Raw genomic sequence first — 25,030 nt, forward strand, 5'->3', positions numbered from 1 at the left:
AACAGAATCACTTTTTAAATAGAATAATGTTAACTATAAATTCTGTGAAGCCTTCTTCTTTGTTTACAACACTTAAAATTTTGATTTGGTGTGAATTCTAGTACTTGAAGGATGAAGATGATGATCTCGTGTCACCGCCTAATACAGAAGGAAACCAGTGGTATGATTTTCTTCAAAATAGCAACCACCTTAAAGGTATTTAATGAACTTAGTGGATTTTGGCCATGTTTATACTTGCTTTGAGACTGCTGTATTAACTATGATGTTGCTGGACAATTACTGAATATTTATTTCAGGTCTTTAGATCATTTGTGCCTATTGTTTTTGATTAGAGCAATAGCAAAATAACAAATAGTCTATGACATTACCATGATAGAAAACATTCTGAAATTAACTGCGATGGGGTAAGATCGCTTATTCTCAGGTATTCTTATATTGTCTGTTTTGTACTCTATAAAAAAAGTAGGATATTGGGAAGAAAATTATAGAACCTGCTAGTGAGAGAAGTCTGGCTGATTCCAGTCTGTTAACTCCTAAAAGCATAGTGATGCTTAACTGTTCTCCTGAGATTGTAGGTTTGTGTGTATTTGTGCCTTTCATTCTCTAGGATCTTGAAATGTTGGTATAGGAAAATGATCCAGCATTACTCGGGATGCAACACAAAATAGCAACCACTAAATATATCAGAACTTCACTATTTTAGATGCAGATATTTTTGAAGCTGTATTTCTTTGCTTTCTCACAGAGTAATCTGATCACAGCCTGTCAGTTTCTTAGGTCCCTAGGGTAATAGCCCTGTGCATGTAGTTCCTCCCGTAATGCCCCCAGGAGCCTAGGGTAGGCACCTGTTATCCCCATTTCCTAACAAGGAGGCTGAAGGTCAGAGAAGGCCCAAGATCACACAAGCTGGTACCTGGTGGAACTAGGGTTCTGCTGACCTCAAAGCCTGAGTTTTTACCTCGACTCAGTGGTAACCTCTGCGACTCTGGTTGCTGTTTATCTGAATAAATGAATGAATGAATGAGGATGGATGGGGGAAGGAGAGAATTCTCTGAAGCTCAGAACTTCGCTTGCTGCTCTTTTGTTTTAATGCTAGAAGTCCAAATTCTTTTTCAGAGCAGGACATTTTGTATTGCTTGAGATCTATTAATGTCAGTTAGTTATTGAATGGAGGGAGAATAAAGCCATTGCTGTTTAATCAGGATGCATCCCCAGCCTGAGGAAGGCTCATGGCAGTGTGCCAGGAGTGGTGGCACCTGAACCCTGTCTGGGAGTGGGCTAATACTGGTCCTGGGAACTTGGATGGGCTAAAAATAGGCCCTACCCCTTTTCTCCTCACATCTTCTATGACTGAACAGGAACGCCTAATCTTAGCTAGGGGCATCATATTTAACCAAGATAACACTTCGTATTATTAACTCCCTCTCTTAAATGCTCAAGGTTTTGTTAGTATGTGAATTGGGACAAGCTCATTAATTCTCCAGTTTCTTAGTCTAGTGTGAAGAAATACAGACTCTCATTATGGAACTGTTTCTGTTTTTTTTTTTTTTTTTTAAGATTTATTTATTTATTAGAGAGAGTGTGGTGGGGAGGGACAGAGGGAGAGGGAGGGAGAATCCCAAGCAGATTCTGGGCTGAGCATGGAGCCCAACGCAGAGTTCAATCCCACAACCCTGAGATCACGACCTGAGCCGAAACCAGGGCCCAGACGCCCCACCGACTGTGCCACCCAGACGCCCCATCATTATGGAACTATTAAGAAAACTTTCATGAAACTTCTTTCTAGCACTTTGCAAAAATCACGTGCTAACTATCTGCTACATGTACTTTCTCAGGGTACATGAGGGAGCGTCGGTGTTGTACGATGGGTGAGAGTTGGTGCTCTGGGCCGCGGGGGTTGGAACCTGCTCTACGACTTCCTCGTAGTGTGGCTGAGAGCAGACCGTCTAACCTCTCTGTGCCCCAGTTTTCTCCTCAGTAACACGAGGACAATAGTAGTGCCTCCCTCAAAACGCTGTTGTGAAGATTCAGTAAATGTAGATAGAGCACTTGGTGCCTGGCTCATGGCTCCTGAGCAATCACGATGTGAGCATGTGAGCTGTCGTTACTCAGAACACTTCTGACACTAAAATGGGAGGTTTTTCCTCCTCAGACCAATTCTGACACCAACTGGGTGTCCTGCAATCGCGTTCTGATGCTCACTACCCAGACTCCACAGCTTCCATGGCTCAGTCCCACAAGACTGCCTCTGCTTCCGACTTCGGTCCTAAGGATCAGGTCCCTGGGTGGCCCACATTTCTGTCCTCACAACCCCTCCCCGCCTTTCAGGTTGGTAATTTGCTAAAATGGTTTACTGCTTTATTATAAAGATACAAGTCGGAACAGCCAAGTGGAAGAGATGCATAGGGCAGGGTATGGGGAGAGGGGCTCAGAGCTTCCGCGTCTGCTCTGGGCATGCCACCCTCCCAGCAGCCGGAAGCTCTCTGTTCAGGGGTTCTTTATGGGGTGCGATGGATTAAATCATCGATTACTGGTGATTGGACTCAACTCCAGCTCCTCTCCCCACCCTGAAAGTTGGGGGATGAGGGCTGAAAAGTCCAGGCTTCTGTCGGGGCTTAGTCTTTCTGGCAATCAGTCTTCATCCTGAAACTACCTAGGGATCTACCCAGAGTCGCCTCCTTACACCAAAAGATGTTCCTATCACCCTTATCACTAAGGAAATTCTGAGGGTTTTAGAAGCTCTGTGCCAGGAACCAGGGACAAAGACCAGATACCTTTCTCTGCTCCCACAGCATCTGTCACCTGTGGGGAGCTTAAAATGTTAACTGATTAAAACCCATTTTGTCCAACATAGCTGGGATATGAGATGCCTCGAGTGAGGGAAGCCTACAGAGCTCAGGAGAAGAGGGTGGTGGGCCTGGGAGCCCGAGGGTTGGAGTCACAGGTGTGGATTCTTCATCATTTTCACACCGGGCAAATTGCCCAAACCTCCTGAGCCTCATTTTTTTTAATCTGTAAGTTGGGGAGCGCGGTGCTTACTTTTAACAGCTGTTGTGAGCAATAGAAGTAACAGATAGAAAGGAATCTAGCGGAGTCGCTACCAGTGAACGCTGAATTATGTATTACTTTCTACTGGTAAAGTAGCCTTTTGAAAAGTAAAGTGCTTATTTACACAGCACTAGGGTCTTGTCTCTTGTTTCTGTTTTTAGTATTACACTCTTCCAAAACATTACTGGACTGCTGTTGTCACACCACTGTGGCAGAGTAGAGAACGAACTCTATTATGTGTCTTGTGGTTCCCAAATCACCCCTTCCTTCTTATACCCAGGGGAAGCATACTGTCGGATTTGGGTGGGGAAAATAGAAAAGAGAGTATCAAGCTGCTAGGACTCGGCCTGCAGTGGGTGTGGTGGGTTTTAGTGGGCCGGCAGCAGGGGATGAGGAAAGAAGGGCGGGAGGCCACAGTCATGCATGGTGAAGTTGTGTGAAGGGATAATGAAGCGACCAGGGAGATCGCTGCCGCCAGAGATGCGGTGCGGGCTGCCTCAGACAAGAGATTCTTTTCTCCTAATCATTTGGTTTACTATAGCTTTGTGTTTTTGTTTCTCTTCTTGTTTGAAACCAGAAAGTCCTTTGCTGTTTCCATATTATCCTCGAAAATCATTGCATTTTGTGAAAAGGCGGATGGAGAACATTATTGACCTGTGCTTGCAAAAACCAGCAGTAAGTTTGAAAAAGAAATACTTGCCTTTGTGGAGGAGTGAGAATCTCTACAATATGGGGCTCATTTATGTAAACGATAACAGTTATTAAGGTGAGCCGTATGAAAATGCTGCTATTCACCTTTTGGCTAACAAAAATGGCAGGCTCGTTGGGCTCACCCTAACATTTCCTCTTATTGTTAGTTTCTTACATAAACTAAAAGGTAAACAAATAACAAGGTTATTGAGAGTGTTGGCATCCTTATTATCTTATTTGTTCCCAGAACAAACTTCTTATAAATGGTCTTGGCTAGAGAGCTGTCTTGCGTCTAGCTCACTGCCGCAGGAGGGCAGGTCCGTGCCTTGAGACAAGGAGATGGGCTGGGAGTTCTTAGTCTGCGCTTCTTTCCTGTGTCCTTTTCAGAGTTTCTTCTGTCTCTTTCCCTTGCTGTTAGGACTGTCATTGAAGTTTCTCATGTGAAAGCTTGGTGATCTGGATGGTTTTTTACTAGACTTGAGCAGTGAAGGTCAGGGACTTTCTGTAGAGTACCTGTGTGTATGTAAATGCTTTAATGGGGTATTGTTTTAATCTATTTTATTTAGGATGTCATTGGAAAATCGATGAATCAAGCAATCTGTATTCCATTATATAGGGATGCTAGAAGGTAATTCTGTTTACTTTTTGGGTGGTAAAATTCAGAGGCCAATTTAATTTTTTCTTACCTTTTTTTCTTTTGTTTTAGTCAGGACTGTACACGCAGATTATTCAAATTTCCCTTCCTGTAAGTGTGTGTTTCTCCCCATCTCATGCGAGCAAAACAGTTTTGTTCTCTGCTGTGACAGCTGAATATCATGTTTTGACATTAATTTTTTTCCTTAGGTGGAATAATAAAACCTCAAATCTACATTATCTTCTTTTTACTATTTTAGAAGATTCACTTTATAAAATGTGCATCTTAAGGAGACATACTGATATTTCCCAGTAAGTATTAATCTAAAGTTTGAGTTTGAGAATGAGATTGTATTATTTTTAATAATAAACATACAGTTTCCCTCCCCTACATTTTGGGGTTCAGTTAAGCTACCTTATGACTTTAGGCTTGTCGCTGAACTGTTCTTAGTCTTAGTTTTCACATCATTAAGAGGATAATGCCAAATCAGGAAGCTATATGATCCCTTCTGGTTCTAGATTATTAATTTTGTACAGGTGTAGCTGTGACTTGCAGGATTTCTTTAGCGTTAGGAAAAATACAACAGTGGAACACTCAGGATTATATCTCATGAACTTGTAGCGGTTCAAAACTGTGGTTTGGGTTCCTTATAGGAAGAATTTTTCCTCAGGCTAGGTATGCCTTTCATTAAACAAGAGGCCTGCCTATAGAGACTTCTTTTGAGAATCTGAAGTAAAAGTTCTAAAAAATAAAGCACATACAGAATACGTGTTTCTCAATGTATTCGTTTTTAGTATCTCAAATGGTTTTTAATGTGAATTTGAAGGAAATGTTTTGAGACCCAAGATGGGGCCAAAGAGAAGTAATTTAGTTGTCCCAATTGTCCTTAATTTTATAAGGTATCTAGCTACTTGAGTGACTGAGATTTTAAAGCAAGTTGTAATTTTGATGGAGGTTTGTCTATCCAGGTGTTTAAATCAGCTGTTAGTGTTGCAGAATGAGCATAATGGTATTTTGGGTCTGGGACTTGGCTGTTTAGGTAAATATACTAACACTGACAATCATGTTCTTTCAAGCATTTCGATCATTGGCTATCCAGGTTGTTCCACAGTCTCTTTTTTCTCCCCTTCTTTCTTCAAGATCTGTAAGTAACGGTCTAATTGCTGTTAAGTTTGGGAGCTTCACATATGCTACAACCGAAAAAGTGAGAAGAAGGTAAGTCTTGAATCTTGTTTGGATGAGATTGTTCACATGTACAAATGATCTGTACAGAAATGTGGTTAGACTCAGTACAGTGATGGCCCACGAGGCCTTTGTAACTTGCACCAGAGGACACAGGATTGCTCACATAGTTTATACTTTGATTGACTTCACAATTGAATAGAACCTTACTGCCCTTCAGGGGTTTATAGAGCCCTGGTTTCCCGTGATTGATACTTCTGAGCTCCTCTGTCTGTTATGAAAGCAAGGTGGCTCCAGGGGGCATGTGGCTGAAGTTCTTGTTATGACCAACACTAACGTGAGGTGGCCTCATTCTCCCTGCTCTGGGATGTTCTTAGGATATAAAAGGGTAAAAGTACCAGAGTCGTCCCTGAGGCTGTGGGGTGGACACTCATCGCAGGCCAATTTTTTTCTCACTCTCTTTTCCTTACGTAAAAGGAGATTTTTATGAGAATGTCTTTGAAGTTGTTGTGACTTTTCCTCTGTCAGTCTTATTTTTACTTCTCAGTCTAGTCAGCTCTGTTTGTTTAGGCGGTATATATCTACAAGGTGCCATTCGTGGAATTTCCACAGCCTTAAGGCCTGACTACTGGTATCAGGAGTTTTCTGGAACTGGACCAACCTCACCCTCCCAGATTTTTCTTTTTTCATGATGACCTCTTTTTAGGGCCTAGTTCTATCTGTGAATAATCACTGCAATCGGTAACTGATTTTAGCACAAACTAATGATGTATTTTTAGTGTACTAGTATAGAATGTCACCTGGTTTTTGTTGTATTAATGTTTTGCGTGGTACCACAGTACTTTCTCAGTCGTCCTGATCATCTGTGATGTAACAGAACGTCCTTCACTTCTAGTGCCTACAGCTGCTTAGACGCGCAGTTTTATGATGATGAGACCGTAACAGTAGTTCTGAAAGACACTGTGGGGCGCGAAGGGAGAGATAGACTCCTGGTCCAGTTGCCGTTGTCTTCGGTGTATAACGGCGAGGACGCTTCAGAGTATCAGTTCACTGGGGCGTACTCCACAAGGTAACTAACGCATCAGTAAGAAAGTCTTGCTGACCTAACAGTTAAATGCTTTTGAATGTGTATTGTACATTCTAGCTCCTCAGGTGTGCTAGACAGTGCTTACTGGGGATAGGAAAGTCAGCTGAGCAGACGTACTTTTCTTTAAAAAAAATGCTGGCTTCAACAGCTCTTCTGCCCTTTTGCTTTACAAATAAATCAAGAGTATTTGCTCAAATAAGGTGGGGAATTACTTGGAGTGGTGAATGGGACTTCTGTGCTATTTTTAAGGGTAGCATTAACGCCAGTTAATTTAGATTAGATTTGCTCCTAGTGGTTTCCTTCCAGAATTAGGACCTCAGTAGCCACATGGAGGTACACAGCTAACTCTAACCCTTCTCTTTTTAAATGTGTCTGTTTGCTTTCCTTGAGCTGGAATCAGAAACCTTAGTAAGATGCCATTCTGGCTATTTGGAATTGCAGTATTTTCCTAGGATATAGGAAAATACTTTTTAAACAGTGGCTGATAGAATTATTTTGGAAATGGGAATATTGGTAGAAATCGAACCCATGGTGGATCCTAATACTACCCCTTGTAACCAGGGAGAAGATCGCCTTTTCATTCCGGGGTTGGTTTTTCCCCTCTCCAGGCTAGATGAACAGTGCAGTGCTATTCCCACACGTACCATGCATTTTGAGAAGCATTGGCGATTACTGGAAAGTATGAAAGCTCAGTATGTTGCTGGGAATGGTTTTCGCAAAGTGTCCTGTGTGGTAAGTATTTACAGATTGTTTACTGACTGAGAGTAACAGGAGGAAGTGACTTTGGGTCTATAAGGTCCTTTCAGAAAGTGTAAACATTTCGTGGTGTATTGCCTTTATTGATTACGAACATGTTGTGGTCTTAGCTATGTAGCTTTCTCGTTCTGAGAAAGCTGACTGAGGAATACAATTCTAGATGTTACTTATTTATTTATTTTTTAAGTAGTCTCAACACCCAACATGGGGCTCGAACTCGTGACCCTGAGATCAAGTATCTCATGGTCTTGCGACTGAGCCACTAGGCACCCCTAGATTTTAATTATCATGAAATTGTCACCGTTGTATATAGAGATCCTTTTACAGCAAATGAGGCTAAGTTTAGTGATTTTGTTGTAAATCGATGGGAAAATAACTTTCATACAAAACCATTCTTCAAGCTTCTCATTTCTTATATATTATGTATTAGTTCAGCCATTAATTTAGAGAGTCTTTATTTGACCTTTTCTTCTCCAGTTAAGCTCAAACCTCCGTCATGTAAGAGTATTTGAAATGGACATAGATGATGAATGGGAGCTTGATGAGTCTTCGGATGAAGAGGAGGAAGCCAGTAATAAGCCCGTGAAGATAAAGGAAGAGGTGCTGTCGGAGTCGGAGGCGGAGAACCCGCAGGCCAGAGCTGCTGCCGCGGCTCCGGACGTAGTCATCAAGGTGGAAAAACTTGACCCTGAGCTGGACTCCTGATCTAGCTTGCCCTTATGTTCTCGGTATGTCAGGGAGGACATGGGATATGGACGAAGATGTTTTGGACCACTTTTAATTTTCTTTGTATAACAAAGAAATAAACCATACATTTTATTTTTCCTTATTCTGCTTCAGCTTCTTAGTAGTAGAGTCACTATAATAGACTTTTTTTTGCCAAGATTTCTTTTTAATACTGTGTGCAGAACTCATGTTTAAAGAAAACATAAATTGAATGTGAGGAAAATTTCAGTCTTTTCTGTTAAAAGATAGGTATCAGGAATCATTCCTATATCAAGAAGAAATTACATTTAAATAGTCATTCATCACTGGAAGTTTTGATGCTTTAATATTTTAAAAACGTAGATAACATTTATTCCTCCTTTTCCATCTTCCCCTTTCTAGTTGATTCTCAGTCTCCAGAATGCTTTCCAAAATTATGTTTTCAAAATTATACTGCCTTACTGTGATGCTAAATAAGCCAGAAGATGGATACTGTCTTTATGATCTAAACAGCAAAAACACTGCTTGACACCTACATAATTATCTCATTTTGTTACTGGATTTGAGCTCTGAATCCTTTGAATTGGCAGCATTTAGATGTGTCTTTTTCCTCTGTTTATAATCGGTCAAAGACACATGGTGGCTTTCTGTGCAATGCCTTATGAACACAAGAAACGTGGGATCAACTAAGCCTAATTTAACATTAGTGCACATGAGCTCCTGTTGATTTCCTGGTGCTCATTCCTAAAGTTGAGTAGTATTCTCATGAGACTTTCAAAGAGTTTCCGTTTTATATATGAATTCTAGTATCAGTTCACCGATAAATGAAAGCATCACTTTTTGAAGCTTTAAATATCTTTAGGCAGGAAAATATACTTTAACCACATGAGTGGGTAACTGCCGGATTCTGTGTCATTTGTCTTTCTTTAATGTACCTGTTGCACTTGGATTTTAGGTACATCATGCTTTAGATACTCCAGGTACCTCAGTTGGTCTGATCTGTGTCAGTTTTGAAGGGAATACTGACAAGAAGCCACTGTTGTATGTATGAGCTTGGCGATTAGAACTATGATCTTCAGGAGCCCGGCTGTGCCCGCGTGCGGCCTTGCACATAGCAGGCCTCGAACACGCTTAATATGTAATTTACATAAATGCTTCTTGGTGGTTGGTCAGTTTCATGGCATTGTGCAGATGTCTTGAATTAGCTTTTGTGAGCAAGAAAGGTAATCTCTCAGGCGACATTATAGCTTGTTAGAATAAATTGCAATTTCACAATGAGCCACCAGTTCTTTATTAGACAGTAATCTGTCCCATGTGACTTCAGCATGAAATTTATAAAGATTTTTTGATATGTGCACGCTTGCTTTCTGCAGTTCCAGCCTACGGATGAATTGAAACTGAGACTCCCAGACTCTGCCATCATCTCGAACCAGGCATCAGTACTAGTTCCACTGATGTACTAGCTATCCCTTATCATCGAGTTAAATAATTGTAAATCATTCCTAATTTTAGGAGGATAGTTTCTTCATTAATGTTTTTAATGTATATGATAAATAATTTAGGAACTGGATTTGTATTATATCAAAGTAGAAAAGTTTGAACTGATATCTGAATTCCTTTTTAAGTTTTAATAAGTGTAGTGCAGATAATCTGTTTTATCATTACATTTTTAGACGTAGGCTATGATTTCCACACTGTCAGAAACTCTGCTTTTAATATTTAGAAAGAATTTGAGCATTATAGACTATCATTTCTGGTTTATTTAGCAGCAGATGCTGCATTTGAGTTTTGAACTGAGTGAATGACAAGGGAAGTGGGCCGTGTGGGATCCTGGGTGCTGGGCGTTGGCACACCCAGGCTGTTCGTGGAGTTCTGGGCCCTGACCTTCCTAGACTGGAGATAAGCAACTACCTGTGTCAGGGTTTGAGGACTAAATGGGTGTCATAGAGCTTTGTGGTTGGCACATAGGGGACACCTGATAAAGATCAGCACTTATTAAAATTCTGTGCTGCTCTTTTCCAGGATAAAATGTGTTGATATTTTAGGAATTTAAATAGCCTTTTTTTTTTTTTTTTTTTGGTGCCCGACTTAATGGGATTGTGATAATAGTCTTGCTAATTCTCTGGCTTTGTAGGTTGTTTTTTTTTTTCCTTTTGTTCTTGATTTTTTTCCAAAATAAAAAATTTTACACTTAGCAAAATGCTAAAACATTTTATCTTCTTTATTCAGAGCATTTGAATATAAATGTGAAGAAAACTATCATAGTATAACCTTGGGTTTATGACCCCATAACTAGGGAAGGCCTCTTAGATATAGATAGATACAGATGTCTGAGTTAATCTAAATACTTGCAATTCTCGAGGAAATCCAGCAAGCAAATGTGCTAAATACTTCTAGGGAATGCTGTGATTGAAATCGTGGGTTGCATGAGTTCTCCAGGGCAAATCTTTGGTACCTCTTGCATTTGTGACAATTATTATAGACTGATTGCATTTATTAGAATATACATTTGTCCAACATACCATTTTTAGTTCTCACTGAGCAGAGGGAGATGGTACTTAGGATTATACTAAGTCAAGGTCACAGAAACCTTAGAGTATGAGAGTAAGGATTATTTTAGAGCAGGAAATAGTACATGAAGTCTTAGGAATATTCAGTTTAGAAATTCTCAATTATTAAAGGGTTGGTTCTAAGAAAATGAATTATTAACATATAGATAATGTTTTTCACTTTTCTGGGCTCACTGGAACAGGATCTTCCATGAAGCACACACCCTCACATCAAAATTTCCTGGGCTGGTGATTAATAATGCAAATTTATGGGTGCCACCCAAGACCACTCAGAATGTGGAGACAGGGCACAGGCCTGCATTTTTAACCAGCTCACCTGATCTTATTATGCCCACTGAAGTTGAGAACCTTTATAGTCTATGGAAGCTATTTTTTAGTAATTAGATGTTTATCATTTTTTAATTAAAAGCTGCTCCCTTAGATGCATTGAAAACGGATATATTTTTTTCCTTACAAATGACCCTGATGTAATTAATTTTACATGCAACATGCTCACAGTTCTGTAAATCTATTTAAACAACGGTGGGCCTAATTATCCCGAGTCTGGGCACTGCAGCGTGTAGAACCCAATCCCAGAAGGCCACATTTCAGCCTTAAGCCCACGTTCCACCGGGTGGTAGACGCCGAGTGGGTCTGTGTGGGCCAAGCAGGCTGGCTAACCGGCGATTACAACTCATCAATGACACCCTCGCTCTGGGGTGTGCAGACTAAACACACAGCACCCCCAGACGCTAAGTGGCCTGTGTGGTGGCTGCGGGAGAGATGGTCAGTCCGCCCCGCGGCATGGCCTCGTGACGCTGTGCAGACCGGCTCCGTAGATATTTTCAATGTTAAAGCAAGGAGACAAGTTTGTAATTCGTGCCTCCTGCCCTTCCAACTGCCACTGTTCCCATATCCCCCCAACCAGGCTGGAAACCTTAGGAATTGTTTTTATTTAGTTCTGTATTCCTGATTCCTGTTGCAGAGTGACCATGATTATTTTAATTTGTATTTTTTCCACTTTTCAGATAGCAGAACTGGGTATTTATTTTCCTTTTTTTTTTTTTTTAAGATTTCATTTATTTGAGAGAGAGGGAGCACAGAGAGAGAGGCAGAGGGAGAAGCAGACTCCCCGCTGAGCAGAGAGCCTGATGCGGGACTCAATCCCAGGACCCTGAGATCATGACCTGAGCTGAAGGCAGACGCTTAACCGACGAAGCCACCCAGGTGTCCCAGTAGAACTGGATATTTAGGAGCCCACGTAGATACTATAAACTGGCACCCACGACTGTCAGCATGTCAAATGATGCTGCGAAAACGTTCTCACGTTGATAACATGTTGCTGCCCCTTTTTCCTTCCACCACTTCGTTTGCACCACTGTGTCCTGCCCGCCTGGTGCAGGAAGAGGTGTGAAGGATAAAATTCAATATATATATGGTACGGTTTGCTGTCTTAGGCTGTAAAGTCAAGATCTCTGAGTCACAGAGTGCACATGGAAGGGGCGAAGACCATGGCCGTGGGGTCCTATGGGATGTAGAGCTCATTGTCTGCCTGCCGGGGGAGGAGCCATTGGAGGAGATGTGGAAAGAATGGTCCCCGGAAGCAGGAGGAGACCCAGGTGACGTCTTTAATGGAAACCCGGTCGGGGGAGCCTTCAGTCATGTCCAATGCTGCCAAGAAGTGGAGGAAGAGAGTGATGAGGATTGGCTAGTATGTCTGAACACTTGAGTCACTGGTGGTTGCATCTGGAGCAGCTTTCAGTCCCATGAGCACGTTGCCCCCGCAGTCTTCCCTGGCAGCCATCTCGGGACTTTCCTCTGGCTCATACTGGCTTTCTTTCCTCTTCTTGGAGGAACCGGATTCTTTCTGCCCCAGGGCTTTGGGACATGCCGTTTGCCAGGAATGGCTTTCCCTAACACTTCACAGGCTTACTCCTCAACATTGAATTCCTCAGCCAATGTCTTCCTCGGAAAAGCCCACTGAGATTTCAGGAGTCTCTCCTCCCCTTCCCCGTCATGCCAGATGTCCCGATTTGCAGTTATGTCCTAATCTGGTGCTTATTTTATTGCCTAAATTAGATTATAAACCCTGTGACAGAGATCATGCCCATTTGTCTACCTCTCCATACCCAGTGCCTACCATAGTGCCTAGCACGTGGTAGTTGCTCAAGAAATATTGGATGATGGGCTTACCAAACATCCTAGCATACAGCAAAGTGGACACTGGTTTGAGATCCGAAAGAAATTATCCTGAAATTTTAACAACATTACAGTGCTTTAAATTTGTTCACAAATGGGTGGTACCCCCAAAATTGCAAACTGACAGATTACATTCGTCTCCATAAAAACTATCATGGTTGGTCCAGGCTGCGCCCACTGAAAGTGACGATTACCAATCTTCCGGGAGCCTCCCCTCCACCCAAATACTGGTGACCTTACACCTAGGTTTCCAAATCAGAATCCCTCGTCTTCAGCTTCCACGTAATTTTTAAGGCCTCTGTTTTTGTAAGCTTAAGAAATGATGTATTTAAAAGATGACTTTTAGTTAAAAAAAAAAATCAGTCATGACACCGACAGGCATGGTTTCCCAGGGTGGCGGTGGCAGGAGCCCGGTGGGAGTGGGTGTGGGTGTGGGGCAGGGGTGAGGTGAGAAGCAGAGCTGCCCACGGGGGCAACGCATGAAGAATTTTGCTGCAAGAGTAGGAGGGGGCATGAATGGCATCAGGGAGCTTTAAAAAAGACCGATGACACAAGGCATATTTATACATCCACAGCAGTGACGTGCTGAAGGGGGAGAAACTGACCATGTCTTGAGAAAAGGGGAAGCGTGAGAGTGAAATCCTTAAGAAGGCAAAAAGCCTGAGACCCAGCGACCAGGGGAGGGCTCAGCATTGGGCTGGAGCGCGATGTCCCTTGCATCCTAACGGGGGCCGTGTGGGGACACAGGCGGGCGGTATGTACAATTTCCCCCCGGGAACTAGGTGTCACGGTCTCAGCAGAGAGCCACGAGCAGTGACTTCCCCCTCTGCTTGCTGGGGAACTGGGAATGTCGAGGGCGCCCTGGAGACGTGGTGTCCACTTCACGGGATCATTTTCTCCCGCTGGGGCGTTGGGTTTAATCCGGGTTGGGGTTTTGTCAGCCCATTATGACCAGGCAGAGGGGGCGAGGGGGTTGGGAAGGTGGTACCACAGTGACAGGGCGGTGGCTCGGAGGGTGGAGAATTGTGGAATTTTGGAATCAGCGGTGGGAGCACAGGGAGAGACGGTGGCTGGAGAGGGCCATTTGCAGTGACCCTTCCAGAGGTGGTGGAACGCCGCGTTTGCCGCAGCGCGACTGTGGTGCTGGGGGCTGTCCCCCCCACCCCCGGGAAGGAGGAGGGACTCACCGGAGCCAGGTAGGTCAGGAACGGAGTGGCCAGGGTTTCAGGAAGGCCGTGACAGTCACCGAACAGTGACAGCAGTGATGGTGGGGAAGGTAGGAGGGCGTGGACCTGAGGTCACCCGTGAGTGGCGAGGATAGGAGTGAGCGCGACAGAGGAGACCCGGAAGCTGTCTGTGTTTCCAAAGGCCTGGAGGGAGTCAGCGACTCACTTCCGGTCACTTGGGGGCTGGTGAGGCTGGGCTTCGAACCCAGGCAGGCTGAGGCCCAGCCCGGCCCCCGAGCCCCAGGCCAACTGCCCCAGAGGAGCTGGAAACACATCCCCACGCTTAGAGGGTCACGGTGCAGCGTAAGATACGAAGCCACACGCGAGCGTGGAGAGTGTTTGTGATTCTCGGATCAGCCACAGGTTAGTACTTCTTCCATCTGGGCCGTCCATTAAAGGCTGTAGCCGAGGTGAGGTCAGAGGCCGCAGCTGCCCCCGCTGGCTCCGGGAGGCCGTGGCTCGGGTGGCCGTCCTGCCTAATCCTGTCCTCGGTGCACTGCTGTTGGCGGGAACAGTTGGGTGGCAGAGCATGGCGACTGCTTAGGACCGTGGGCTCGAGTGAGCCCTGGCTCAAGCGCCAGACGGGGCCCCGGAGGAGCTCACACTGAACCATCCGCCTTCCCCCCGCCGTGTGAAGGTGCACGTCAGGGTCTGCTGGCTCTGGGTCTGCAGACCTGGCCCTGGGAACCCATGGGTCTGCCGGCTTGTACGTGAAAATCCCCAGTGCTTGGGGCTGCAGGCGCTCTGGGGCCAGGTCTGAGGCTGGTCGTGATCAGAGGGTCTCTTCCTGCACCCGCGGACGCCCATCCCTTCCTCCTTGTCTACACGCGGCTTGTCGAGGTTCTCCTACGCAGACGTCTGTCCCAGAGGAGGAACAGCATGGGAAGGACCGCGGGATCCCGTAGAGTCCTCCGATTAGCTCTGCGACCAAGGCATTGCCATCCTTATTTTACAGAAAAGAAAATAAGTTCAGAGGGTTTCGCTGTGTCTCAATCGCACTCGTAGGTGGTAGAGCCAGGATGCAAAACCGACGATCGGAGCCCAGATAACGACTGCTAACCATGTTTGAGGGCTTGGTAGGAGCCGGGCGCCGTGCCCAGCACCGCTCGTGAGTAAGGCACAGACGCCCCGCCACAGTCCCTCCCGCAAGGCAAGTGCGCTTACTGACACCATCCCTGTTCCACAGGTGGGGAAACTGAGGTGGAGGGCAGTTTTCCAACCTGTCCGTGGTAATGACACGGGCAGCAGGGGGTGGGGTAGGGGTGTGAGGCCAGGCGGTGTGGTGCAGGACCCTCGCATCTGGGGTCTGTGTTGTTCCGAGACCCCCCCCCCCACCAGCTGCCTTGCCCACAGCCATCTCCTGAGCATGGTCTTCCCACAGTGGCCTGGTCACCGTCATATCTGTGCCTCGTGGACCGATGACGACCAGGCTTCCGCTCGGGCTGAGCTCCTTCAGTCAGGATTGCTGTCAGCTCTGTGAGGAAACAGGCCGCGAGGGGGAGCAATGCTTTTTCTCCTGCAGACATGGGGTGGCATGTGGTCGAGCCAGGACACGAACCCCAAGTCCTGACCCCCAAGAGGAGGGTGGTTTCCGCCCAGGCAGTACTGCCCACAGCTAGCCAACCGTGTCCTCTTCCTTTGCCTCCTGAGGAGGTTCTGGAATGTGTGTGGCCAGGTGTCAGAGAGAGAGCCGTGCTTTCTCCCCAGCAGGGCCCAATTCATCAAGATTGTGTTGCATTTTGTTGGTCTGCAGACTTGCAGTGGGTAAGGGTGCCCACAGAAAATGGAGAGCAGGCGAGCTTGGGGGCGGGGGCGGGGGGGGTGGGCAGGGAATTGATCTTCAGAATGAAATCATAGGCCGAGCAGAGGGCGGGTTTGCAGTTTGCCGTGGGAAAGCCATTCAAAGCAAAACGGTCAGCTGTGAACCCTGAGGAAGAGAGTGAGCCTCCAGGAAACACAAACTAGAAAAACACACTTGGGCCATTAACTGTAGGCTAGAAGCTGCGATAATGCAGTGTCAGGCAAACACCGGGGACGTCTTGTGTTTTTAGACAAAGTAGCTCAGAACATCACACGCCCATGATCCTTAATTTACTCACCCGACGTGCAAAGCGGGATTTGATGGGGTGAGACAGGCTGGGGGGTGGGCAGAGCAGGGCATGTAACAATGCAGCTTCCATTTGAGAAGTGGAAGTTAAAGGAACAAATTTGCAGGTTGGCTCAGCAATGCCACTCACTCAAGATCCGTGCCCCCTGGGAAGCCCTGCCCCTGAAACTGTGGGAATCTGGCCCCCCAGTCCTGTTTGGGAAGCCACAGCGCCCCCTGGTGCCTGAGAAGTCTAACTTGAGCCCCCAGTGGGCCAGCGCCTGAGGCTCCCAGCCCGCAGGGCCAGGTCCACAGAGCTGAGTCATCCAAGGTAGGAGGAACTGCTCCCCATGGCCACGGCCACGGCCACTACCACAGCCACAGCCACGGCCACATGCATTTCTGAGGGTGCTCTGTGGGAATGCCTCCACCCAGGAAGCCCAGGCACAGCATGGGCTTTCTGGCTTACGCCAGGTCACCAGGCAGTGCTCTGCCAGGGATGGACATCCCAGAGGGGGAGACTGTGTGGGAGGGTCCCCGTCCGGAGGTGGGGTCCCTGAGGTCTTCTTGGCTCGCCGGTGGGAGGATGGTCGGAAATCCAGCAGAGGGCAGTAGTTGGCTTGTTTGCGCAGTTCCGGTGAGGCTCGGCTGGGCGACAGGTGAGTGTGACCTGGGGCCTCATGCGCTGAAGGGCCAGGCTTAGTTGGGGCTAAATGAAGACCAGCCAAGTGAGCCCAAGCAAAGGCTGTTTACTCTGAGCAGGGGGTCAGCCGCTGTCACCTGCGTGTTGGCAGAGAGACTCGAAGGCGGCGGAGGGGTGGGGAAGCCTTGTAGGGGAGCCGAGGGTAGGGTCCAGGCCGGGAAGCTGGAGGCGGGCAGCCTGGAAACTGGGCAGCCTCTGGGACCCGTGCGGGGTGCAGGTTGGGCACTGTCTGGTTGGTGCCAAGTCGGAAATGGGAGCAAACACCAAGGAAGCTGCTGGTTAGTGATCAAGTACCGGCCACTGGGGGCGGGTTGGTACAGGCGTTATCGTTTGGCCCCCCGGATTGTCACTAGAGAGAGCAGCGTGACTTCCTGCACGAGTGGCGGCTACCAGGCTGGCTTCCTGGGCTGAGCGTGGTGGCTGAGGCGCTGGTGTCCTGGGCAGGCTGCTGCAGGCTGTGGGTCAGCGCCCCCCTTTTACATACGGTCCGGCCGCTGACCATCCTTCTGTATGTCCAGGCTGTCACCCTGCTGTCGCCACCTGGGGATTCTGGACAGGGGTTTCCATATTTCCACGTCACCCCGGGCCCCGCAAACGCCGTCCTTCCTGTCTTCATCTTTGGACTCATGACCAGGCAAGCTTTCGTGTGGTTTTGGGGGCAGGCTGATCGAGCTGTAGTTTTCAACTTTTACTTAGAATGGGAGACGGGACTGACCCCAAGTACTGAGGGCCTCCTGGGGGTGCCCAGGCCCGGGCACCCAGGAGAACGCCCTCGGGGCCTGGCTGACGTGCCCTTTTCCCTCTCAAGCTGTCAACCCCTCCGGTTTGCTCTTTCCACCCTGGCCTGGCCAGGCTGTGTGAGTCTGGGCCGTGTGAGTCCGCAGTGAGTGCTGGCCACAAGGATCATCTGCTTCGGCTCCAATCTTACTAATTCGGATCCTGTTCATTTTAAGTAGAGAAGTTTTGGTCTATTTTTGAAGAAAAAAAAAATTTGCTAAGCCAATGCCCTGTACAAAAAGTTTGCACGGAGAAGGGTGATATTTAATTGGTTGCCAGCAAAATTTTCAAGGATCTCAGCAGCACCGTGTTATATACAAAACCAGTGTAAAATCTTTTTTTTTTTTTTTTACAAGTGTAAAATCTAATTTCAAGGCATTCTTTGGCTATTCCTGTGTTGGAAGAGGTCATTAAGAGGATGTGACCTCCGGTTGACCCATGAGCTGGCCCCGGGCAGTCCCAGGCTCCCCACCCCCTTCCCCTGACCTTGGAATGTACCTTCTGCCCACCGTTCCCACAGGCGGAGCTGTTTCGAGGAGGTAGCCTTGGTGTTGAGACCATCTGGATGGTCTATGTCACTGAACCACGTTAAGGCCTCCACATGGTTTTACGAATGTGGCGGGCAGAAGTGGTGGTGGCGGGGGCGGGGGGGGCATCTCCTGGTCTTGCAGCTTTATGACACCTGCCACCTACCAGCCTGGAGTGGCCTGACTTTTTCTTCAGTCTCTCCTTGCCCTCCGTGTATGAGGACCGTTTCGGATTTCACCTGGGGAACTCCCAAGGTTTGCAAATCCACATCCTGGCAGTGGCTCTCCCGGCCCACCACTTGTCCACGTAGCCACGCTAAGGCCCCCTGAAATTCTCAGAAGCAAGAAAATGGAAACTTCTTACAATAATTTGCTAATCTGGGCTCACTGCAAAAAAAAAAAAAGCGGGGTGTGGCTTTTTAAACCCTTGCACAGAAGTGTTGAGGCTTCTCTGTGTGTATTGGTCGCTGCTCCCCATCACAGTTCTCCCAGGGTCACCCAGCTCCCCTCCACCCCCCGCCCACGCCAGGCCCTCTGTCTCACCACCCTGCACGAAGCCTGCCTCCTCGAGGAGCAGTCCCCCAGCCCCTTCCCCAGTCCTGACAGAGCTCTGGGGGGCAGACGGAGCCAGCTCGCAGGCCACACTCTGCCACTTAGTAGCCACGAGGCCTTAACCAGTCTGCTTAACGTCTCTGAGCCTCATCTTCCTCGTCTGTGAAATGGGACAGTGGTCCTGCACCACAGGGGCCCAGGCCCAGACCCACACTCCGCAAACCCACTCACTTGCGGGGCTAGCTCTAGATCATCACCATCACCTTGCTGCTTTGGTTCAAGTTTGCTTTCTGGTCAAAGAAAATATTCCCATTTCCTATCACTTTGGACATCAGTTCTGGCTGTGCATGCCCTCCAAACTCTCAAAGGGTGACAGTCTTTCTCCACTGAGGGGATTCAAGAGAATATGCCACAGGGGCTGTGGGGCTGCCAAGGAGGTCCTCCCTAAACTTGTGGAAAGGCAGTGGTTAGGGTTGGAGTAGAAATGTGGCCTCCCCCGTGGCCTCCCCCGTGGCCATTTGCAAGGAGCAAGAGCTCATTTGCATGCACAGGCCTGAGGGAAGGAAGAAGCTGCCCTACTCACAGTCACACCTCCGAAGTGGAGTATCGGGGGGAAGGGGTGTGGACACGGTAAAGGCCGTGGATTAGTAACCAGCAGCCGGGGGCAGTGCTGCCTTCCTCCGCAGCCGGTGTCCCCCCCCGCCCCCCCGTGACACTATTAGTTTCAAGACTGTTGCATCTGGCTGGTCCTGGCGTGGGTGACTTGTGGGACAATGCGGTCGTGATGCTTTGCAAACACCTGGTGCTTACTTTGGTGCTGAGTGGCCAGAGAAACGCAGTCAGTGCTCACTAAATGCCTTGCCTGGCCACGTGTCCCCTGCCCCAGTTTCTTGGTGACCCCAACCCCGCCCCCCGCCTCGGTACTTTGCAGCCTTGACAAAAGTCTCTGGGAAGCCTCAGGAGCACCTGAGTGACAGACTAGAAAACAAGACTCAGATGCACTTTCTTTTGATTGAACCAAACCCAAGGGTTTTTCAAACACAAGTACCAGGCGTCTTAAAACTGACATGGGAGATGACTGTCAAAAAATGTACGCAAACCAAGCCGAGCCTTGTGTCCTGCTCCGGTCTGCGCGACGCTGTCGCGGCTGGAGCCTGCACCCCCTCCATCAGCACCCCAGGATCCCCTTCACCTCTGCTTCCTGGATCCCTTCCCTCCTCTTGCTGAGTCAGCACCCCCCGCCCCCTGTTTGGGGGGAGCACATTTTCCAGAAGCTTCCTGAGGAAGGGTACATGAGAGTAGACTTTCTGAGACATCTTGTCTCTGAAAATGTCTTTGCTGTGACATCCATTGTCACTTGGGTTGGGTGCACGTTTCCAGGTTAGAAACTGTTTCCCCTCGGGGTTTAGAAGGCCCTGCTCCCTTACCCCTCCCAGCAGTCTGTGTTGCTGGTGATGGGTGCTTCCTGCGTGATGACCTGGGTTGTGGTTTTGTGTCTGTTTTCTCCTCTGGATGCATTTAGCATCATCCCTTCCCCCTCCCCAGTATTCTGAGATCTCACTGATGTGTTTCCATGTGGGACTCCTTGCATTCATTTATTGTGATCTTAATGGGGCTTTTGTCTGGAAAGCCAGGCCCACCATTTACAAAGAATAATAAAATATGCAGTAGGCTTTGCTGTAAATTCTATATGGCCAGTCGATTCTCAAAGACTGCTTTCCTTGTTGTTGCTGACCTCTTACGCTGTAACCGGCCCGTTAGCTGCAATCCAGGTGCGACTGGACGAGATCAGATTACGAGCAAATCCCCGTTTATTAGCCAGTTCAGCAAAGGGGGTGTTCGTGTCATCGACAAACACGTGTACTTCCGGAACGGTTGTTGGTTGATGTTTCCGTTTATGTTCAAGAGTAAGACAAAGTCAGACAACGAAGATGTTGTCCCTCACACACGCAACAGGTGTAAACAACCTCAAAAGCACAGAGAATAGTAGTAACTTGTAAAATGTTGCAAACTGATGAGAAGTAAGGCATTTTGAGTGTTCCTTACATTTGTTTCTAATACAATTTATTTAATTGTAAGTTTACATAATGTCATTTTTTTCTGAGTAGTTGTGTTTAGAAACCACCTTGGAAAATCTCCTGAAAATTTAAAAAGTGGCTGTCACAAGTCAGAATAAGACGGCCCCCGCTCACCACTGCAACCCGTGTCCTTCAGCTCTGAGACTTAAAAAAAAAAAAAAAATTATGATTTCTTGATTTGTTTTTTCTTCTCTTCATGTTTCTCTATTCTCTTCTTCTGGAATTCGTGTGAACTGATTTTCTTATTTTTAAAATCTTTTTTCTCTTTCTTTTAAAAAAATCTCCTTGCTTTTTGGCTTTATTTTCTGAAAGATTTCCTCAACTTCGTCTTCCAATCTTTTAATTTTAATTTTTTCTAGCATCTTTTAATTTCCAGGAGCTCTTTCTTGTTCCTTGATTATATAATTTTCGTCCTCCACCCCCACCTTCTTCTGCCAGATCCTGTTCTTGTCTCCTTGTCTCATGGGTATCTCTGTCTTGTCTGATGTCCCTGAAAATGTATGTGATTGAGGTGTGTGTAGTTTTTATTTCCAAGCATAATCTTTAGCTTGACTTTGGACACATGGATTTGGAGGTGCCTTTGAAACCTCCAAGTGTGGTTGTTGGCTATCGGGGGTGTTCAGAAGAGTGGTTTAAAATTGGAATATAGGGGCACCTGGCTGGCTCAGGTGGTAGGGCATGTGACTCTTGATCTCGGGGTCGTGAGTTCAAGCCCTACGTTGGGTCCAGAGCTTACTTAAAAAAAATTAAAAATGAAGAATGAAAAATAAAAGTGGAATATAACTTCAGAAATTGACCTGGGAGTGATGATCTAAGGAGAGAACAGAGAGTAAGACAAGCACAGGGTCTTGGTAGAACCTGGCCATAGACCTCCCAGATGTGGGAACTCTGCGAAAGGGATGGACCTGCAAAGGAACCCAAGAAGGAGCACCTGGGGGGTAGGAGGGAGCCCGGGCACACACAGGTGTCAAAGAAGCCAGGTAGAGCCTTCAGGAAGGAGAGGTGGCCAACTGTGGAAGATCCTGAGAGGCCCAGTAAGATGGGGAGTGAAGACTCCTCAGGTGAGAAATCCCATGGAGTAGTTCGTGGCTCATCATTTATTTGTTTATTTTTTAAAGATTGATTTATTTATTTGAGAGAGAGAGAGAGAAAAAGAGAGTGGATTGGGGGTAGAGGGAGGGAAAAGAGAGAGAGAGAGAATCTCAAGCAGACTCCCCACTGAGCATGGAGCCCAATGCAGGGCTTGATTTCATGACCCGAGACCATGACCCAAGCCAAAATCAAGAGTCAGATGCTCAACCGACTGAGCGATCCAGGCGCCCCTGTGGCTTGTCATTTAGACCCAAGTGTCTGCCCCTATTCTTCATTTCTGTTTTATTCCATGACTTTTGAGCTCATACTTCTGCGAGATGCAGTATGTCCACATCAACACCCTCCTTCCTTTCTTGCCCCTCCTGCTCGTCCTCTTCACACGCATCCTCGTCCTTAACACCTACCACATGTGGCACTGGGGACTGCATCCCTTTAACACCGTGTTGCCCTTAACAGGATGCGCAGACAGCCTCCTGGGTGACAGTCATGGTGCTCCAAGGACACCGTCTTTAAGCCTTGAGGCAACACTGTGGTCAGCATTTCCCAGCAGAGTCACAGGCTCCAGAGATAAACTGACTTGCCCAGAGTCACCCCCTGGGGAGGGGCCCGCAGCACCCCCAGCCTCATCTGAACAACTTCGAGTGCTCCCAGCTCTTTCCTTCTTAACAGCACATTGCTGTGAATGGTGGACACCGAGGCCCAGCATCACTGTGTCGAACTCCCACGCTTAGGATGTTCTGTCCTGCTTTCTGAGGAAATGTCAACCCCTTGGCAAGACCCACTTTAACTCCTCAGGGGGTCTGTGACAGGGGTGAGAAGTCACAGGTCTTTGGTCTCAGGCTAATTTCAGACTGAGCTAAAGAGAGATCTCAGACCCCTCCCTCCCTTGCATCCCTTTCCCCACTTACAGACACGAGCCTCATCGTCCCTCCTCCCATAAAATGGTGGGTAAAAATAGTGAGCCCGGGGCTTGCTTTTGGGATCCCACCACCTGGACCAGTGTTTATCCAAAAGCATGCAGACGTTGGGTGGACCTGTGGTGTGAGGGTGGGCTCCAGGCCTGGACCAGCTGGCTGTGAGGCCTGGTGCCTCCCCGGCCTCCTGGGAGGCCTTGGCTAACTCGTGAAGCCTTGGCTCCTTCAGCTGGAAACTGGGGGCAGAGAAGCCTCACCCTTCAGCTGGGCCTGCGGAGGGTGTCAGAGAAGTAGGTGAGCCAACGGGTGGAAAGCGTGAAGCTCCCCTTGCTCTTGGAGAAAGTGCTCAGAAATGTCAGCAGCCCCTGTTCCTACCAGTGGTCAAGGGAAGGGGTGAGAACTCTGGGGGTTCTAGACTTCCCCCCCCACCGATTCCACCCCTCCTCTCCCACACAATGCCTGGGGAGTGACCTTGAGTAAATCACCTAATTTCTCTGTGCCTCAGTTTCCTTATCTGTAAATTGAGGATTACCATGCTACCCACTGCAGAAGGTTGTGAATATTTTTTTTAGATTTTTTAAAATTTTATTTGAGAGGCAGAGGGTGGGGGGAGAGCAGAGGGAGAGGGGCAAGCAGACTCCCCACTGGGCAGGGAGCCTGACGTTGGGCTCGATCCCAGGACCCTGGGATCGTGACCTGAGCTGAATCAGACACTTAACCGACTGAACAACCCAGGCGCCCCTGTTGTGAATATTGAATGAGTTAAAACATGTGAAGTGCCTGTTACGGGGCTGGCTTGGCCGGATGCCCCCACGTCGGCTGTCGATTCTGTAACAGTGCTGCTGGTTATTTTGCACGCGGGTGTCCTCTGCGAGCGGCGCTCCGCTGGGCACTGTGTAGAATTCATAGTCCTCACACTCCCTCTCCCAGAAACCGAGGGACTAGCATACGATAGAGGACAGAAAAGCTGTGAGAGGTGTTACATAAAGATACAGGCTCAAGTCTTTTTATCCTTTCTGTGAGAGCGTATGTGTGTTCAGCTGGGAGCTACATGATTGATTGTTCTATGCCTTCTGGCTAGGAGTGATTTTTTAAAATAATAAACATTTATGTATTTTTCTCCTAAATTTCCAAAGTAATATATCTTTGTGGTAGAAAATGTAGAAAATACAGAAAAGATCAGAAAAGCAAATAATAAAAACACACCCACAACCCATCATCTAGAGAGAATGCACCTGGATATTTATCCATCCAAGTTTGTTTCAAGTCCGTGCATATATTTTAGTAAGACTGAGGTCATATAATACATATTATTTTGCAACTTGCTCTTTTATTCAACAGGATATTGTGAGCTGGATTTCAAGGGACTCGGTCTTACATGCCTTTGAGGCTCTTGTTGATGTTTAGAACAAAGTTTTGGGCCTCTTGCTCAGGATTTCTGAAACTTGAGTTAGTTATGGCCTCCTTTATCAGAAAAATTTCGTGGACCTCCAAGAATCTTCCATCAGTGAACCTTTGGGGTATCCTTGGGACCCAGTCTGAGAAGCAGTATATTAGATGGGATTGATAAATGAATAGAAGATGAATAAATTAGATGGGATTGATAAAGGAATAGAAGATGAATAAATGGCACTTTACATGTTTTAACTCATTCAATATTCACAACAGGGGCGCCTGGGTTGTTCAGTCGGGTAAGTGTCTGCCTTCAGCTCAGGTCGTGATCGCAGGGTCCTGGGATCAAGCCCCACATCAGGCTCCCAGCCCAGCGGGGAGTCTGCTTGTCCCTTGGCAGATGGCCACACAGGGTCTATTAAAAAGGCTTCCTTTGTGTGGGACGAGGGAGCTGTGGCAGGGATCCGTATCTGTAAGTGCAGGTATGGACCAGACCAACAGCCAACCACGCGCCGGTCCTGCTACTTGCCATCCATTCTAGCTTTTGACTCCTGTTCAGACTCCTATTTGTTCCTATTTGTAGCACCCAGGCTACTCCATCTGCAGCTGTTTTCAACTATCCGTGACTCTAGTCATCAACCTGCTCCGCCAACGTGAAAATATGAGATTGTCTATACCGTTCTAACCCAGCACCACTGAAGCCTATATTTATCCTGTATCCCTATTAAACTAATGGTGTCTTAAAATCCTTCAGTGAAGTATTACATACATTAAGAAAAGTAAGCACATTATCACCGTATAGTCTGATTAATTATCATGACCTGAAAACTTCC

The 25,030-nt window shown here is 47.1% G+C and overlaps 2 protein-coding genes across 5 annotated transcripts in view; both read left to right on the forward strand.

Moving 5' to 3' along the window:
* Positions 1–12,752, forward strand: part of ANAPC4 (anaphase promoting complex subunit 4) — a 40,351-nt gene extending 27,599 nt beyond the window's left edge. Inside the window, exons 21-30 of one of the 4 annotated variants that reach the window (XM_078068465.1) lie at positions 102–195; positions 3,626–3,723; positions 4,305–4,366; positions 4,445–4,483; positions 4,582–4,683; positions 5,513–5,587; positions 6,450–6,623; positions 7,250–7,373; positions 7,875–8,125; positions 11,724–12,752. In XM_078068465.1, the coding sequence (XP_077924591.1) occupies positions 102–195; positions 3,626–3,723; positions 4,305–4,366; positions 4,445–4,483; positions 4,582–4,683; positions 5,513–5,587; positions 6,450–6,623; positions 7,250–7,373; positions 7,875–8,102 (996 nt within the window). In that variant the 3' untranslated portion in view covers positions 8,103–8,125; positions 11,724–12,752. Of the gene's footprint in view, positions 1–101; positions 196–3,625; positions 3,724–4,304; positions 4,367–4,444; positions 4,484–4,581; positions 4,684–5,512; positions 5,588–6,449; positions 6,624–7,202; positions 7,374–7,874; positions 8,227–9,475; positions 10,311–11,723 lie in introns of those variants that run through there. The other 3 variants (XM_078068464.1, XM_036090625.2, XM_078068466.1) reach the window with 3 other exon arrangements.
* Positions 12,753–13,470: 718 nt separating this feature from the next.
* SLC34A2 (solute carrier family 34 member 2) overlaps positions 13,471–25,030 on the forward strand; it is a 204,951-nt gene continuing 193,391 nt past the window's right edge. The window contains exon 1 of the mRNA XM_036090601.2: positions 13,471–13,604. The gene's annotated coding sequence lies outside the window, so the exon portion shown is untranslated. The remainder of the gene's footprint in view (positions 13,605–25,030) is intronic.

Source organism: Halichoerus grypus, chromosome 3 (genome assembly GCF_964656455.1).
Source record: "Halichoerus grypus chromosome 3, mHalGry1.hap1.1, whole genome shotgun sequence".
Lineage (NCBI taxonomy): Eukaryota > Metazoa > Chordata > Mammalia > Carnivora > Phocidae > Halichoerus > Halichoerus grypus.